Raw genomic sequence first — 16,314 nt, 5'->3', positions numbered from 1 at the left:
GATATTTCATTTACTTTACTATACTAAGTAAGATTTCGTGGGGAGCTTAAGCTCGGACAAAACCCATTGCAAGCTGGCAACTTCAAAGGCTTGTGGACTCACAATGAGGCGTACTCAGATATGAAATTATAAGGATAAAATATTTGCCTTTGGTATGATCTATCACTTATTCAAGTTTGCCACAAACTCACCCCAACGTTCTATATATTAAAATACTTCATTTATATGCTTGTCTATAGCAATTCACTCCCTTTGAGAGTCTTCCTGACCTTTACTTGTGCCCATAAAGGGACTTGCACAGATACAATGAGAAGTGGGAAGGAGATTCACGCTCATATTAGAACTGTGCGCTGTGTAAATAGAGCAGGTTCAGCTAGCATTAGAATAATTTTAACAGAACAGTTTCTTAGATACCTCATGGTCATAAAATTTATCTTGGAATCCGAACCATCTTAGTGTCCAACCAGAAATCGACACCGGAACCATGAACGCAGACCTGGCAAGTGGGCTTTGTGGTGGACAAACACAGTGTGTGGGGGTTTTCTCGGGATTCTCCCATTTCCTTCCACTTTTGTCATTTCAACATTATCATCCATCTCATCATCACCGTCTCCTTTAGCCTCGGTGCACAATCATGTGACCTTAAACTCAAAAAATAATGAACAGTTAAAGATTTTCGTTACCCCTCGTTTATTATTATTATTATTATTATTATTATTATTATTATTATTATTATTATTATTATTATTATTATTATTATTATTATTATTATTATTATTATTATCGTTTAATTGTGGCTGAAGTATGTATGTTTATTACACCAATCACTTTATGTTGCAGAGTTTGCCTTTAAACGCTGTTCGTTAGACGGTCACTGGGAAGGGAAAACACCCGATGATTTCAGCTCCCCTCAAGGCTGGACCAACTACACTCCTTGTTTCACCCCAGAAATACTGAGACTCATCAAAAAACTCTACTCAGGCTCAGAAGATGCGGCTCAGGTAAGGAATATGTTTTATTTCCTATTTGTATGTAACGTATAGCAACCGCGCTCGTAACATTTCAAGACGGCAAGCTTTGAGAATAGTTTATAGAAAATAGTAAAGAGGACCGTTGTCATAATTGTACGTGACGTACCATCAACAACTGTAGTTTTCATTTTGTTACTTTACAAGTGTCAAAAGGAAAACGTCAGTTATGAGAGTGAGAAAAAGCAGTGCGTGCAGAAATTTAAGTGACGCACTAGTACGGTGGCATTTCTTTGAAGGAAAGGGGTAATGTTTTTCGTGAAGCTACTATATTGTACATATATATTACCGTGAGTAATAGAGAGGAAATTTAAGGCACAAAAATAGACGAATAGATTACGAAATTTTAATAATATAGCATTATAAAGAATTCCATGAAGGGTTTCAAACAATCAGAACAAATAAACACAATGTACCCATGAGATTAGGGTAGTTCCACGCAGGTAGAGAGAGAAATCGTCTATTTAAAAAAAAATGAAAAGCTTGAGCTCATACTTGCCGTGTTTTCAGCTAGAACATAGTAGTAGCAAATATGACTTTCAGTAACATAGCAGTCATTACGTGTTCAAGAAGATGACGCACTAAAGCAGTGGTCATCCATATCTCCGGATTTAACTCAGTATGACTTTCTATTGTAGGAATTTATGAAGGATACTGTTTAGAAATGTTCCCATATAAACCCTGGTCATTTCCGGGATATTCGCAACCGTATCACCGCTGCAGTATCTCCACCCAATCGCGATTTACTGACACGCCTGTGGGAAGAAATAGATTATCGCATACATATGTGTGGTTTCATCAAAATAATGGATCAAAGCTGACATACGTAATAAAACAGGAACTAATGAATAATCCGATATATCACTAATCAAATGAATATAATAAGATCTAGACGTCTACGGTAGACGAGACATGTCTTCAGTACGAATTCAGTACGGGGTAATTCTCTTATTCTCTCTTCTACCCGGGAGGACACAAATTTCCAGGGGTAAATTTTGAACCTTTTATTTAGGTAATCTAGCAACAAAAACAGTTCCAGTAAACAAATTTTATTAAAAAAAACAACTGCGGTTTACATTAATTTGCTATTCATCTTTTCATTTTATTATATTTTTAGGATCCTTTAACCGATCTCATTGGTATCTTACACAAAATGTTGCACTGAAATTGTATTTGTGTGTGTTAACAATATATGTTGTCAACCACCTTGAATCTAACGTTACGTCATGTACGAAAGTCATTATATAGGGTGTTTCAAAACAACAAGGACAACGTTTGGGAGGTGATTCCTGACACCAAGATAAGACGAAAAGTATAGACTAACCTGGGTGCACAAATGCTTCCTTTCGGAGTTATAAGCTGCCGAAAACATGAGAAAATGAATTTTAAACGCTCGTAGCTTCAACACTATGGGGCCTATCGTAGTCGAATCAAGACTTTATTTACGAACTAGTACGTGCCCTATCCAAATATCCAAGTTTCAAAATCCTGTGGTACTTCCGCAACAATTTTTATAAAGGTAGTTCGTGAGTACTTCAAATTATATGCCCGTAGGCAAACATCCTCTACAAAAATTGTTGCATGAGTACCGTAGGATTCTGAAACATGTATTTTTGGATAGGGCACATATTCGTTCCTAAGTGGTCTTGACCCGACTACGGTAGGTCCCACAGTTTTAGAGCTATGGACTTTTAAACTTCATTTTTTCATATTTTCGGCAGTCTATAACTCCGAAAGGAGGCATTTGTGCACCAGAGTTGGTCTATATTTTTCGTCTTATTTTGGTGTCAGGAACCACTTCCCAAACGTTGTCGGTGTTGTTTTGAAACACCCTGTATAGGGCCTTGTACATAGAACCATTAGTTAGATAATCCTATACATATTGGCACCTTAAACATCAACCGCTATCGATCTGTCTATATACTACATGAAAATATATATACGTAAAAGAACTCCTTCCTTTTAGCTACACTCTAATGGAGATAAATATCCCTTCTCCTACTTCAAAGGATCTTGTCCTTTATGACTTCGTCAATTTGGGAAAATGCTTATATCAGGCCCAAAAGAATATATATATATATATATATATATATATATATATAATGATTTACAAAGGAATTAACATCTGATTGGATTAGCATAGAATATTACACAATGGCATGATTGTTCCTACGGTGATGAACATTAAGAAAAGATAAAATCTGATTTAACTTCCCAAAATTACGCCCTTTCGGCTAAAGATGGATGACTTATGAAAATGAATGATTATAAAATAATTAGTAAAATGAGAATGTATGAGGAAACGGGAGAACACCGAAAAATTCATAGACACGATGCTGTCCATCTGGAACTCACATGATCTGAGATCGAACTAAGGACCCCTCAGGGTCAGACCTGAGGGCTATACCACTAAGCCATCATGCTCCTCTAATGATACTTAGCTAGCTTAACATATGTATTTATTCATTTATTAGTTGTTTGGTTTATTTTGATATTTAGCAATTTTTCCTTCATTCACATTATATAAAGTGGATTTACAGATTAAAGGATGTTTGTAACTACCCTCCGTAAACACAGCCTAGCTCTACTACACCAATGGCGGGAGTACTATGTAGCCACAAGGAAATTTTCTTAAAATACTTAGTTCGTCTTAAGAGACACTGTAAAAATCTTTGTATATTTAATTTCAATCCTTATTTTCTGCCGAAGTTATACTATATGTGACTATTCAGTTTGATTATAGACTTAAATGCCTTCTCGAATACTTAAAATCCTACCTGCTCTCTTGATGTGTCTACAGCTGTAATGTTTTAATCTGATTCCTTTATAAATCCCCGCCAATCCTTAAACCATCAGTTTATGTCGTAGACTAGACATTAGATTAGCCTAATGTATGTTGAATCACGTTCCTCTTAACTAATGGATAAACCAGAAACTGAATTGACCTTCAGTGAGATTACGTACTTTCCAATGAAACCTTTACTCTCTCTCTCTCTCTCTCTCTCTCTATCTATCTCTATCTATCTATCTATCTATCTATCTCTATCTTTTTCGTTATATTTGTATTGCGTTAAATTTTAGAATTATATCGTCTTTTGTTCCTTATAAAGAAAAAATATGGATTATGCTAACTAGAATGAAGGAATTATCATATTGCAATACGAGTCCTTAAAAAAATATTGACAATAAGAAAGACGAGTAAAGGAGAATACGTAGCTCATTTGATCACACGATCTATATAGCACAGTAAACAGTAAAACCTCACTAAGGTCGACATCTATGGTCTGGCTTTCTAGACCGTGATTCACAAAATCTCTTTATTTAGCGTAGTTCCTTAATTTCCTCATAATGCTATGTTAATACCGAAAATTTAGTACCCTTACTAGAAATCTAAGTCCAGATTTTATGCAACAAATGCCCGACGTGGTACACTATTAGGTCACACGAGAACATACTGCTATTATTATTAGGATTTCATAGTGGGACTTAAAATAATAGGGTATTGTTAGCACTTCGTTCGTCCGCCCGTCTATTGCTTTGCACGATAACTTTTGAACGAAAGCGAATTTTTGAATTCTGTCTTTTGCAATAGATATGTAGTGCGATTATATCGTCCATGTTCGTTAATAAAATCAATCCGTTAACATCTTAATGGGTAACGGTGACTCTAACGGTGGCTGTCCATATCCCATATAATGTATAATGTAAGTTTCAAGTGATCTTGTTTACTGTCTTCAACAGAGATTATTATTATTATTATTATTATTATTATTATTATTATTATTATTATTATTATTATTATTATTATTATTATTATTATTACCAATAATAATAATAATAATTCAGGGTTCTCGTGGATACATAGCGTTCTAGTCTGTGCTGGAAGACCAGTTTTGATTCTGCGAAAGGAATTATTCTTCCGTATTTTACAATTAGCTGTAAGTTTATGTTCCACTTATAGCCTTGGTGCAGAAAAGATAAGCGTAAAGTCCAAATAATAGCAATAGAGTCTAGTAGTTCCCGATGGTCCAGTGACTAGCGCGCGCGCTTTTGGTGCTCAGGGTCCTAGGTTCGATTTCCGGTAGTAGAGCCTTAATATTTGAACGCAATGTGGTGCTTTGAGTACCTTATTAAACTGTAAGTTGACGTTGAGTGTCAGTGCTCAAAAGGGATGATAAAATTCAACCAACCGACCAAATAATCGGGGGCGCTGTGGATCAGTAGTAGAGCGTTCGCTGGTATGAAAAGTGCGTTTCGATCCTACGCCATGTGAGTTCATGATGGACAATATTATCCGTTGGCTTTCCAAGCTAATCTAGTGCAGTGGTTTCCAACCTATTTCCTATCACGACCCCCCTTTTATCACATCCTCTTGCCAGCGACCCTCTTATAATTTCTGGTTAGTAATAAGCTTGTGTGGGACTTTAATCGTGTCGCCTCGTTTGGCCTAATCTTCGTTTCGCCTAACTAATTACCTGACACTTTTATGACAGATAAATGATGAGATTTGTGTCCACCATTTTAGGCGAAAAAGGGTCCTCGTTTGGCCTATTCCTCGTTACGCCTAAAATGACAGACAATAAGAAAAAATCGTGGAAATTCAGCAAGAGGGGAAATTATAAGAGAAAATTCCCTAGTATATGAAGTATTAAGAAATGCAAAATATATAGATTGATATTATATTAACTATTTTCGAGGAGTTAGGACTACCAAAACTCCTTTGTGTATTTACTATGACCATGTATATATACGAATATAGATATATATCGTATATATATATATATATATCGACAGTTCTCTATCAATCCAAACGATCTATGGTATGGATTCCAAATCTTAAGAATAGATTTCATCTCAGCTTCATTCTTCTATTGAAGCCAGAAGTAGTAAAAACTAATACAACTTCCGGTTTCGATATTGATTTCTACATATTAATAATTGTATGCATTCCAAATCTTAAGAAGAATAGATTTCATCTCAGCTTGAGTCTTCTATTAAAGTTAGAACTAGTACAACTTTCGGTTTCAATATTGATTCCTAAATATTAAAAATCGTAAGAGATAATGAGAAATCGTTTTTGATGAGAATTCAGCTTCCGATAAACAGTTTGCATGTCTCACATTATCACTCTATTGCTGCCGGAAGTTATAGATATAGTTCCGGCTTCAATATTAAATCTGCATAATTTGGAAATCTACAGTAATTTAACAATGTAAAAAGAAACTCACATGTAAGAGTACAAGGTATAAATGTTTTCACAACTTTGCTTACTGCACTGTACACCAGCAAACCGTAGCCCAGACGGCCACCCAACTGAATAAGGGGTTCAGCCGGATAGTTAGTAGACAAGGTTCGCTTCATCGTATGGACTTCAGAACCCGATAACCCACGAGGTTACCACTTGTCATTAAACGTCACTGCGGTTAATGTCTTACACTGGCAACAAAAGGCTGTGACTGGACCATAAAAACGAGTAGCATGGTGCGATGAGTCTCGATTTCAATCTCATCACACCCAACTGAATAAGGGGTTCAGCCGGATAGTTAGTAGACAAGGTTCGCTTCATCGTATGGACTTCAGAACCCGATAACCCACGAGGTTACCACTTGTCATTAAACGTCACTGCGGTTAATGTCTTACACTGGCAACAAAAGGCTGTGACTGGACCATAAAAACGAGTAGCATGGTGCGATGAGTCTCGATTTCAATCTCATCACACCCAACTGAATAAGGGGTTCAGCCGGATAGTTAGTAGACAAGGTTCGCTTCATCGTATGGACTTCAGAACCCGATAACCCACGAGGTTACCACTTGTCATTAAACGTCACTGCGGTTAATGTCTTACACTGGCAACAAAAGGCTGTGACTGGACCATAAAAACGAGTAGCATGGTGCGATGAGTCTCGATTTCAATCTCATCAAAGTGATCTATAATTTGATGCCAGTCCAACGAAAATCATGTCAGGTTGAATGTTTTGGACCTTTGGTACCTACTATTCATCCGTATTGTATCGAAGAACAAAGATCTCCAGAGTCAACTATATCTTTATTTATTTCTGTCATACGAGTGGAAATGGAGTGTACCAGCAGGACAACCACCCTCGTAAAAGATCCCGATTGGCCACCACCTGTTTGGAGGAGCATTCCACTTCATCCTGCTAAAACAACCACCGAGAAGCCCGGATTTCATTCTCATTGTACATTTCAGAGATTTATGCTATGAACGTTCCCGGTAGTATGTGAAACGAGCGGAAATCCAACTCAAAAGTTGTAATTTCAAATGTAATAATAAGAATTGAAATATATTTTTCTTCTTTCTTCGTTACTAACACATTGAGATGCTTGGATTGTGGAATTATCCAAAGAGCAATTTGACAGCGGAGCGATTTGTCACAAATGACTCATTTCGATCACAGTTGTCCATTATTAAGTTATGAGCAAATTTACGGATCTTTTGTCAGATCTAGCTCGAAATATTTACAAATTTCATACGAATTATAATTACAATGGAATCACAATAGGATCCCTTATAATGCATTAATAGTTTCAAAAAAGCATTGAAACTGGAATGAAATCCTCTGAAAGATCAGCAAAACCTACAATAAAATAAGTTTTTGCTTCCACATAAGAATAAACACACAAACAATATTTAACATATCGATTGGCAGTATCATTTGACAATATCAAATATTTGGAAACAAACTGCAAACTAAAAGTTACTTTTGAACAGCACTCACCTTTAAACAAAATTAATAACAGGTGTAACTTGTTTTTCTCTCATGTCAAATATAGCCACTATACACTCTGTGAGGGCATTAATATTCTCAAAATGGAACGGAAAAATAACTGTACAATTGTCGAAACATGTTTCCGAAAGCAAATTGTGCTATTACAAATTAGCTATGCAAAACTAATTTGTATTTCTCAATTCTTCACATAGTAGGGAATTTTTTTTTCAAAAAATTCCCTCCAGTTTTTTTTCTCTACGATTTTTTCATAGTATGCCATTTTAGGCAAAACGAGAATTAGGCCAAAGGAGTATCCCTATTTCGCCTAAAATGGTGTACATAAATCTTATATTTTATCTGTCACAAAACTGTGAGATAATTGGTTAGGCGAAACGAGGATTAGGCCAAACGATGCAACATCGATTTTAATATACCTATTGCGGACATCTCACGACGTCCATTCATTTCGATAATAGTAGAATCTACTTTTTATATATAGTAGATATAGTAACTTCCCTAAAAGCGAATGGATTAAAACCAAATTTGGTCGGTTCATTCACTTCCACTTATCTTCGCGATTCCCAGGTTGAGAAACCCAGGTCTAGTGGATAGCGCGTGATGCACAGAATCTCGGGTTCAATTCACTTTAAATTTGAATGTATTAGGATGATTCAGATTCCACACTGAGAAAAAAAATTGTAGGTGGCGTACTTAAAAAGATAGGTTACATGCATAATTCCTGTAGTTTTTGGACTTAACGTACAGCAGATGTATAACTGAAAACGCTCACATACAAATGGACGTATATAACATATAACTGACGGAGGTAACATAAGTATATGCATGTGTTATACGGAAAACTGTTAGATGTCAGACATCCTGCAACAGCATGTCCTGATCCAGCATGATGTAACATCTAATGGCAGTCCCTATGTAGCATACGGATAACGTATGCTCCGTACTGATTTCTATAGTAAGCAAGAGTATGCCGTATATTTGTACAATATACCGCTGTCCGGAGAACAGATTTTTCTCTGTGCACCTTAAATTGTAGCTTCATATCTTATATAGTCTCTGTGCTGGAAGGTACGCTTAAGTCCAAAGCAAAAAACCATCCAGCATTGTGTTTTCTGAAGATTCTCTTGTTTCCTCCTACATTCTCATTCTACCAGCTCTTTCCTGGTAATTAACTTTCATTATATTAACCACTTGCCACCTTTAACATACATAACATAAACGTGTCACATAAAACAAAAATTTCATTTCAATCATTTTCCAAATAATAATAATTTTCTTCGTAACGTTCAAGTTTACTGATATTCCTCTACTATGCAGTTTTTAAACTGTAGTCTATTATACTGTTTCTCGTTACTTTTTGAAAATCTTTCCTAATGGAAATAGTGGGTGTATACGTAATGCATAGTTAACTAATGAGCCAAGCTTAAAAAAGGATAATGGATAAAGTTAATGGATAACAGAATCATTTTGCTCACGTAAGCTTTAAATTAAAAGCGCAATTAAAACGAGCTTAAGCTAGAATCTCATGTAAATGAAAATAGCTACATGGCAATACATGTTCTGTATAGTTTCTTTTTTGCATACTAAACAGTGTCTTTTTGTGTTTGATTGACAGGTTAAATTGACAATAGCAGCCAGAACTCGAACGTTGGAGATAATTGGATTAACTGTCTCATTATGTGCTCTACTTGCGTCACTGACTGTCTTCTATTACTTTAGGTAAGGATTTTTGGCATAAATTAGGCTTTCTTTTGTTTTACTTTGTGTTTTCAGATGTCAACTTTGAAGATATTTCTTTGTTACCCTTACTGTAATGGTTTTAACTTCCTTTTTTTTTTTTTTTTTTTTTTTTTTTTTTTGCAAGAAAATGTTACTAAGTTCAACGTTCAATAACGGCTATACCCGCTTCCCATAGTTTATAGACCTTTTCGTACAGATGCCGTCTATTTGAAGGCAAAGAAATTGCAGATACTAACTGGGACTATGACTAAAAAATAAAAGATTTACTCTTGAATTCTTGACTAAATTTTCCATTATTTTTTTTAATAACGTTTTTCAAAGGTGGCTTGGTGGTAGAAGACTTACCTCTGGTGCGTGGGATCCTTGGTTCGATCCCTGAGTAAACAAATTTGTGTTGGACAACATCGTGTCCGTGGATTTTCTCGGAGTACTCCCACATTCCCATAACACCATTTTTTCTATCATCATTCTAACTAACTAAACTAACTAACACTATGGACTATGAAACACGGAAGTTCAATGCCGCGTTCGCCAAAGCTCTCCACTGACTTTTATTCTTAGCCAACTGGGTCCAGTTTCTACTTTGTATTCCTATTTCTGCCATATCCATCTTATTGTCATCCTATCTGCGCCTAGGTCTTTCTAATGATCGTTTTTAGATTGGTCTTCCAGTTAAGACTTTGAAAGCGTTCCTACTTTCTATCATCATTCACTTGCTTTAGGTTGGTTTAAAGGGACAAGTTTTGCCGATAGATGGCACTACAGTCTTCGTATCTCCCCCATGTATTTTTTTACCTTTCACTAAAATTCACGATTTCTCTTACAAATTTCAACCTACAGACTTCAAATTTTTAGAAAAGGAACTTCATAATCTATCGAAGGCAATGATCCGTGCCGATATTTTATTTAGAATTTTATCTATTGTTGATATGACTTGATTGTTGAAATGATATCCAAACCTTTACCAATGGAACTGTTTCAACAATGAAGAAAATTCTAAATAAAAAATCAGCACGGATTGTTCCCTTTACTAGGTTATGAAGTTCCTTCTCTAAAAATTTGAAGTCTCTAGGTTGAAATTTATAAAAGAAATTGTAAATTTTCGTAAAAGGTAAAAAAAAAAAAAAAAAAAAAAAACATGGGAAAGATACGAGATTTGTAGTGACATATATTGGCAAAACTTGTCCCTTTATACTAACCTTAATGATCCGTCTCCCTTAACACAAAGGGTATAGTCACGAAACGTTGAACTGATTTTTTTCTTTATTTTCTTTTCTTTGGCCCTTGTAGCAAAATAATCTGAAATGAAAATTATGTGAATGATAGAAAATTTTGAGAAATCTATTAATGGTATACGCCCACACACGTGGGTGGGTGGGTAGGTATGCCTGAAAATACAATTTTGTTTTATGCAAAATATTATATTTCAACCAACAAAGTCAAAGCATGCAAGGTTAGACCGAGGAGAAACGGATTTTTGATTGAATGTAACTGCATTTCCCTCTTTCTCTCGCTCTTTGTGTTAATAGAACAAATCCATTGTCTTTCCAATATTATTATTTTAATTTTCTTTCCTTTCTTCTACCCATTCGTGTTCAATCTGTGAAAATTACAAGTAGCCGACAGCTAGTAATTATAAACGACGTTCCTGTGATAACATGTATTTTAATCGAGAAAACCAAAGAGAGAGAGGGAGACTCTGATCGATGGTCCACTTCAAATGAGCACATTGATGGTTGATCTTTTAGGTAACTGGATAATGGAAACCTAATATTCTGGAAGTGAGTGTGATATCAATAACAGGTCTTCGTAGTTATTATACAATATTTTGTTGCAAACTTCACAACTGCTACAGAAAAAAGCTTTTTTTTAAAAGTTGAAGTGGTTTCCCCATATTAGTATGGTACAAATTTCTCAGTCAATTTCTTATACTTCATTTTATAGTATGGAATGATTTAAAAAGAATGAAACGTATTCTAATCCTACTTTGCATTCTTCCAATGTTTTCATGAATTGAGTCACTGACCATCTGAAAAAGTAGGTTTCTAAATTTTGAATATCTGTCAAAAGAGGGCTTCTTTGTGGCACAATGGATATGTCATTTTCCCTCAACGGTGAAAGCTAAGTTCAATTGCATGATTATGCTCGAAATAGCAACATATGAGCGAAAGGGTTTCGCAAAAGCAGAATCTGTTGTGCATTTTAAAGGCGATTCAAAATGATACTCCGAGTTCCTCCAAATACATTTCATAGTTGAACCATAACAACAACGATCAACTCGGTGGATCTTCAGAAGCTCTAGCATTTGGAAGACATTTTCTTATCACCTTAATATTTGAATGTATTCCAAGATTAAGATTGGGAATTAGATTTCTGGGCTGTCGGCATCTATGTTAGCCCGTCATGTATGAGGGATAACGTCCCTCGACAATCATAATTCCTGGGAAATTGGGAAGGAAGAAAGGGATGCCCCTGGGACTATTATGTTGGGTACCATCCCGGCATTTGCCTGACGTAAGTGAGGAAAGCCCAGGGAAAACCTTACTCAGAATAGCTAGCCTGAAAAAGTCCACTGGTACACCCTTTCGACCAGGTGTCCCCACCGGGAATTGAACCCGGACCCCCTCGCACCAAAAGTATGTTCAAAATAGGAATGTGCTGCAAGAGATCCTATTTTCAACATCAGTAGAATACTTGTAACCGATTTGGAAGATTGGACTACTTTTCCTTAATAAGCTTCATTAAATAGATTCATTCATTATGAATCACCCTATACTTCGTTAGTATTACACTGATTCTAAGATACTAAATTGTGCATTTTCGTTTTCACATTTTGGAAATCGTAAAAGAAATCGATTTATTTTCTTATGATTTTTCAATTTAGTTGTGTTAATATTACCTAAGCGATAAAGTCATAACTATTTTAAGAATACTTTTAATACGTACAATTTTTTGTATATGTATCTTTTGTTTTGTTGTTGTTATAGGAGCCTAAAGAACAATAGGACGAGGATACATAAAAACTTGTTTATCGCCATGGTAATACAAGTTATCATCAGACTAATTCTTTACATCGATCAAGCTGTTGTCAGAGAAGGTTGGATAAAATCTTACACGCAAGGAATAGACAACACAGTAAGTTAAATATATTTGATTAGATTTTGTTAACTGTAGCAAGAAAAGTGTATTATTATTATTATTATTATTATTATTATTATTATTATTATTATTATTATTATTATTATTATTATTATTATTATTATTATTATTATTATTATTATTATTATTATAGCAATGTAGCTTTTCTTAAGAACTGCCACTGGTTGTGACGCAGGTGGAAATTTTGTAGAAAGAAAATATTTTGGAAAATATTAGTCATATTGAGATTTTCTAATTATTCTTGAATTTCCCTTTCAAATAATGCATCTTTGCACTATTACTATAGTATAGTACACTACTATTACTATAGTAACTAAATATAAGTATAGTACAATATATAGCCTACAGTAAGTCCATTAGATAATGCTGTTCAATCTAGCATTGCAACTATGAATAATTTAAATAAAAATCTGACTGAAGTTAACACCAATTGTAATTATTTATGATTATTACTAACGTAATACCAAAGTGTAACACAGATTAGATCTAAAATATGTAATGAATGTATTTTAAATTATTTTACTTTGTTTTGGTCAGGGTTTGATGTTTTCTTTCGTCCGTGGCGGCTCATGAGGTAAATCACATAGATAAAAATTTTAATTAACAAGCTAAGCAAAGGAAGCTTATTTAATGTACTGTATTCCGTATATATACAATTTCCTGAAGCTGTGTTATGTTTTCTTCTCCTGGCTTGTCGCAATAAAATTTAAATTTTTACTGATGTGTCTGAACATGAAAGAAAATCAAGGATAAGAATGGCGAAAGAAACCTTTAGAAGGAAGAAAACGCCATTTTGTGGGATCTTGAACAAAGAGTTCAGAAAAAGATTCGTAGAAATACTTCGTGCAAGTGTTGTACTGTATAGGTCAGAAAATGGACATTTTACAAAAATGATGGAAAATGGCTTGAAGCTTTCAAAATGTGGGTGTGGAGAAAAATGGAGAAAATTAATTGGGTCGAGCGGAAAACTAATGAGTGAATGTTAGAAGTGGTGGGGGAGAAAAGAACAGTTTTAGATATTATTTAGAAGAGGAAGAGAAACTAGTTGGGACATTGGCTAAGAAGGAACTGTATCATGAGGGACGTGCTAGAGTGTATGGTGGTAGGAAAGAGAGGGAGGGGGCGTAGGAGGTGACTGACGGACGATATCAAAACAGATAAATCGTATGTCAATACCAAAGAGGTTAACGGAAGACCGTGAGCATGGAAATTCTTTTGTTGCGTCAATTGATCTCCCAATAATGGCAGAATACCGATGATGATGATGATGATTTCTCTCAAGAGCTGCCGTGGCTTTGATCCGATTTTATTTATATATAAGTTAAATTCATTAGACCTAATTACTTTTGCTTGTCAAGTCAGTAGGGTTACAGACACTGTGTAAACAAGAACTGATTAGTTTTAGGTTATCATTAATTCATGCTATCGGCCTACATACTTGCAGATATTAATCAATGTACGTTTTATTTTTTTGTAAATATATTACATTTTGACATCATGTTGTCTTAAGAATCATCGCCCTCGTGTGAATGTTTATGCATAAAATTTTTAAAGTGCATCTTTTCTTTGTTTCATTGCCAGCCCATACTGTGTGAATCGTCGTACGTTCTTCTGGAATACGCGAGAACAGCTATGTTTATGTGGATGTTTGTTGAAGGCATTTATCTTCATAACATGATTACAGGTAAGATGCTCTCTCTCTCTCTCTCTCTTCTATTAGTAAATGTAGTCTATTTGCAATTGGAAGTTGTTAGACAATTAATTCCCTGGATACTGGAAAATTTGAAAATGTTTCTTGTTTACTTTTCCTCTCAGAATGTTTGTCTATCTTTAGAACCAATCATAACTTATCGTTTGAAATTTAGGATGAAATTATACGTGATTATATCTTAATTTAATTAATAATAATGTACAAGATTTTAGTATTTTTGTATATATATATATATATATATATATATATATATATATATCAGAGATGCAAATAAGAGTGGTTCATCGGTGTGGGCGAGTATTTAATATCGTACGGAAGGTAAGTAAACGATTTCTATTATAGGAATGGGACTAGTAGCTTTTTTTTATTGGGCTAGTAAAATTTTGTTGCTTATTTGCATCCCTGATATAAATATATATATATATATATATATATATATATATATATATATATATATATATATATATATATATACATGACATAATCTACCTTTCTTTATTGTTTTCTATAGTTACTGTGTTCCAAGAAAAATCCCATTACGTCATTTATACTCTAATTGGTTGGGGGGTGCCTGTTGTGATGACTACCGCCTGGGCACTCACTACAGCCCTTCATTATGGGTTTTCAAGGTGAGTCTAAAATATCACTTTCAAATATTTAATCAATGTTTAAGTATACAGTTTTTAAAAATAATGTAACATAAACTATGTTAGAAAGTATTTTAAATATTTTGCATATATCATGTATTACAGGGTGTACCAGAAGTAATGACTCACCTTTTGAGTGATGAGTACAAAATCAAGTGCTTTACAGTATCTAATCCCTATACAGTATGTAATTCGCACCGTCTATTCCACAACACTGTTTATGTCTAGTGTCTTCATATACCTAGTCCTTCAAATGTCCCCATAGGAAAAAGTCTAGAGGGGTGAGGTCTGGTGACAGTGGCGACCACTCTGCTGATGGCCGACGGCCAATCCATCGCCCGGGGAAGATGTTATATAAAAAGTCACGAACAATCCGAGCAAAGTGGTGGGGCACCATCTTGGTGCCACCACAATGTGTTAAAATCATCCCTCTCCTGCAACAGAGGTATCACAGGTTCCTCCAGTAATTTCAAGTACGTCTTCCTATCATTGAACCATCAAGGAAAAACGGCCCTAGCACACCGTCAAGCGTTACTTCATCCCAAACCATCACACCAGGACTCTGGGGAGCATGTTCAAGCACCACATTTGGATTTTCAGAACGCCAGTGCACACAGTTGTGACGGTTCACTGACCCTGACACATGGAACTTTGCCTTGTCCGTCCAGACTATGTGGTTCTGGAAGTCGGGATTTTCCTCCACCATCTGGAGGTAGCACTCAGCAAACTCGATATGGCGATCGAGATCATCCTCATTGAGTGCGTGCAGCACGCGAGGATGGTACGGGCGCAGTTTCAGATTCTTGAGAACTTTGGCAACCTATGACTTCGGGATATTCAGGGTGCAGGACAACCGTCGAATAGATTTCATCTTCTGCGGTGATCCTGCAAGTTCCGCCTGTATCTGAGCCGCATTTGCGGGATTCTTGACAAACCCAGACCTACCCAGCCTCTTGGGGTCAACTACACTACCAGTGATATCGAAGGCTTTGTTTACCCTTGTTATTGCATTCCACTGTGGCGCAGGATCACCGTACAGCTCCTTCATTTGTCGCTGGCCTTCCGTAACGTTGTGTGTCTCAGAAAATAAGCCAACGCGTTGGACATGTTTCTCAAGCGTCAGGCGAGCTACCATCTTGTAGTATGCCAACTGAAAAAAAGAAAGTAAAAACACCACTACAACACAAACAAAGCAAGAAACAAACAAACAATCATAAACTACCGCACCTAACAACATGTGAGGTACACTTCTATTACGGGGCCGCGGTGGCTCAGTGGTAGAG

General features: G+C 35.5%; 1 protein-coding gene across 2 annotated transcripts in view; it reads left to right on the top strand.

Annotated features, from left to right (window-relative positions):
* Window positions 1-16,314, top strand: part of Pdfr (Pigment-dispersing factor receptor) — a 192,146-nt gene that overhangs the window by 140,606 nt on the left and 35,226 nt on the right. For both annotated transcript variants that reach the window (XM_081736763.1, XM_081736762.1), the window contains exons 4-8: window positions 841-1,001; window positions 9,390-9,493; window positions 12,502-12,649; window positions 14,255-14,357; window positions 14,896-15,013. In XM_081736763.1, coding sequence (XP_081592889.1) covers window positions 841-1,001; window positions 9,390-9,493; window positions 12,502-12,649; window positions 14,255-14,357; window positions 14,896-15,013 — 634 coding nt within the window. The remainder of the gene's footprint in view (window positions 1-840; window positions 1,002-9,389; window positions 9,494-12,501; window positions 12,650-14,254; window positions 14,358-14,895; window positions 15,014-16,314) is intronic.

This window comes from Thermobia domestica, chromosome 13, assembly GCF_964235325.1.
Source record: "Thermobia domestica chromosome 13, izTheDome1.hap1.1, whole genome shotgun sequence".
Lineage (NCBI taxonomy): Eukaryota > Metazoa > Arthropoda > Insecta > Zygentoma > Lepismatidae > Thermobia > Thermobia domestica.
This window is presented reverse-complemented; position numbering and strand designations above follow the sequence as displayed.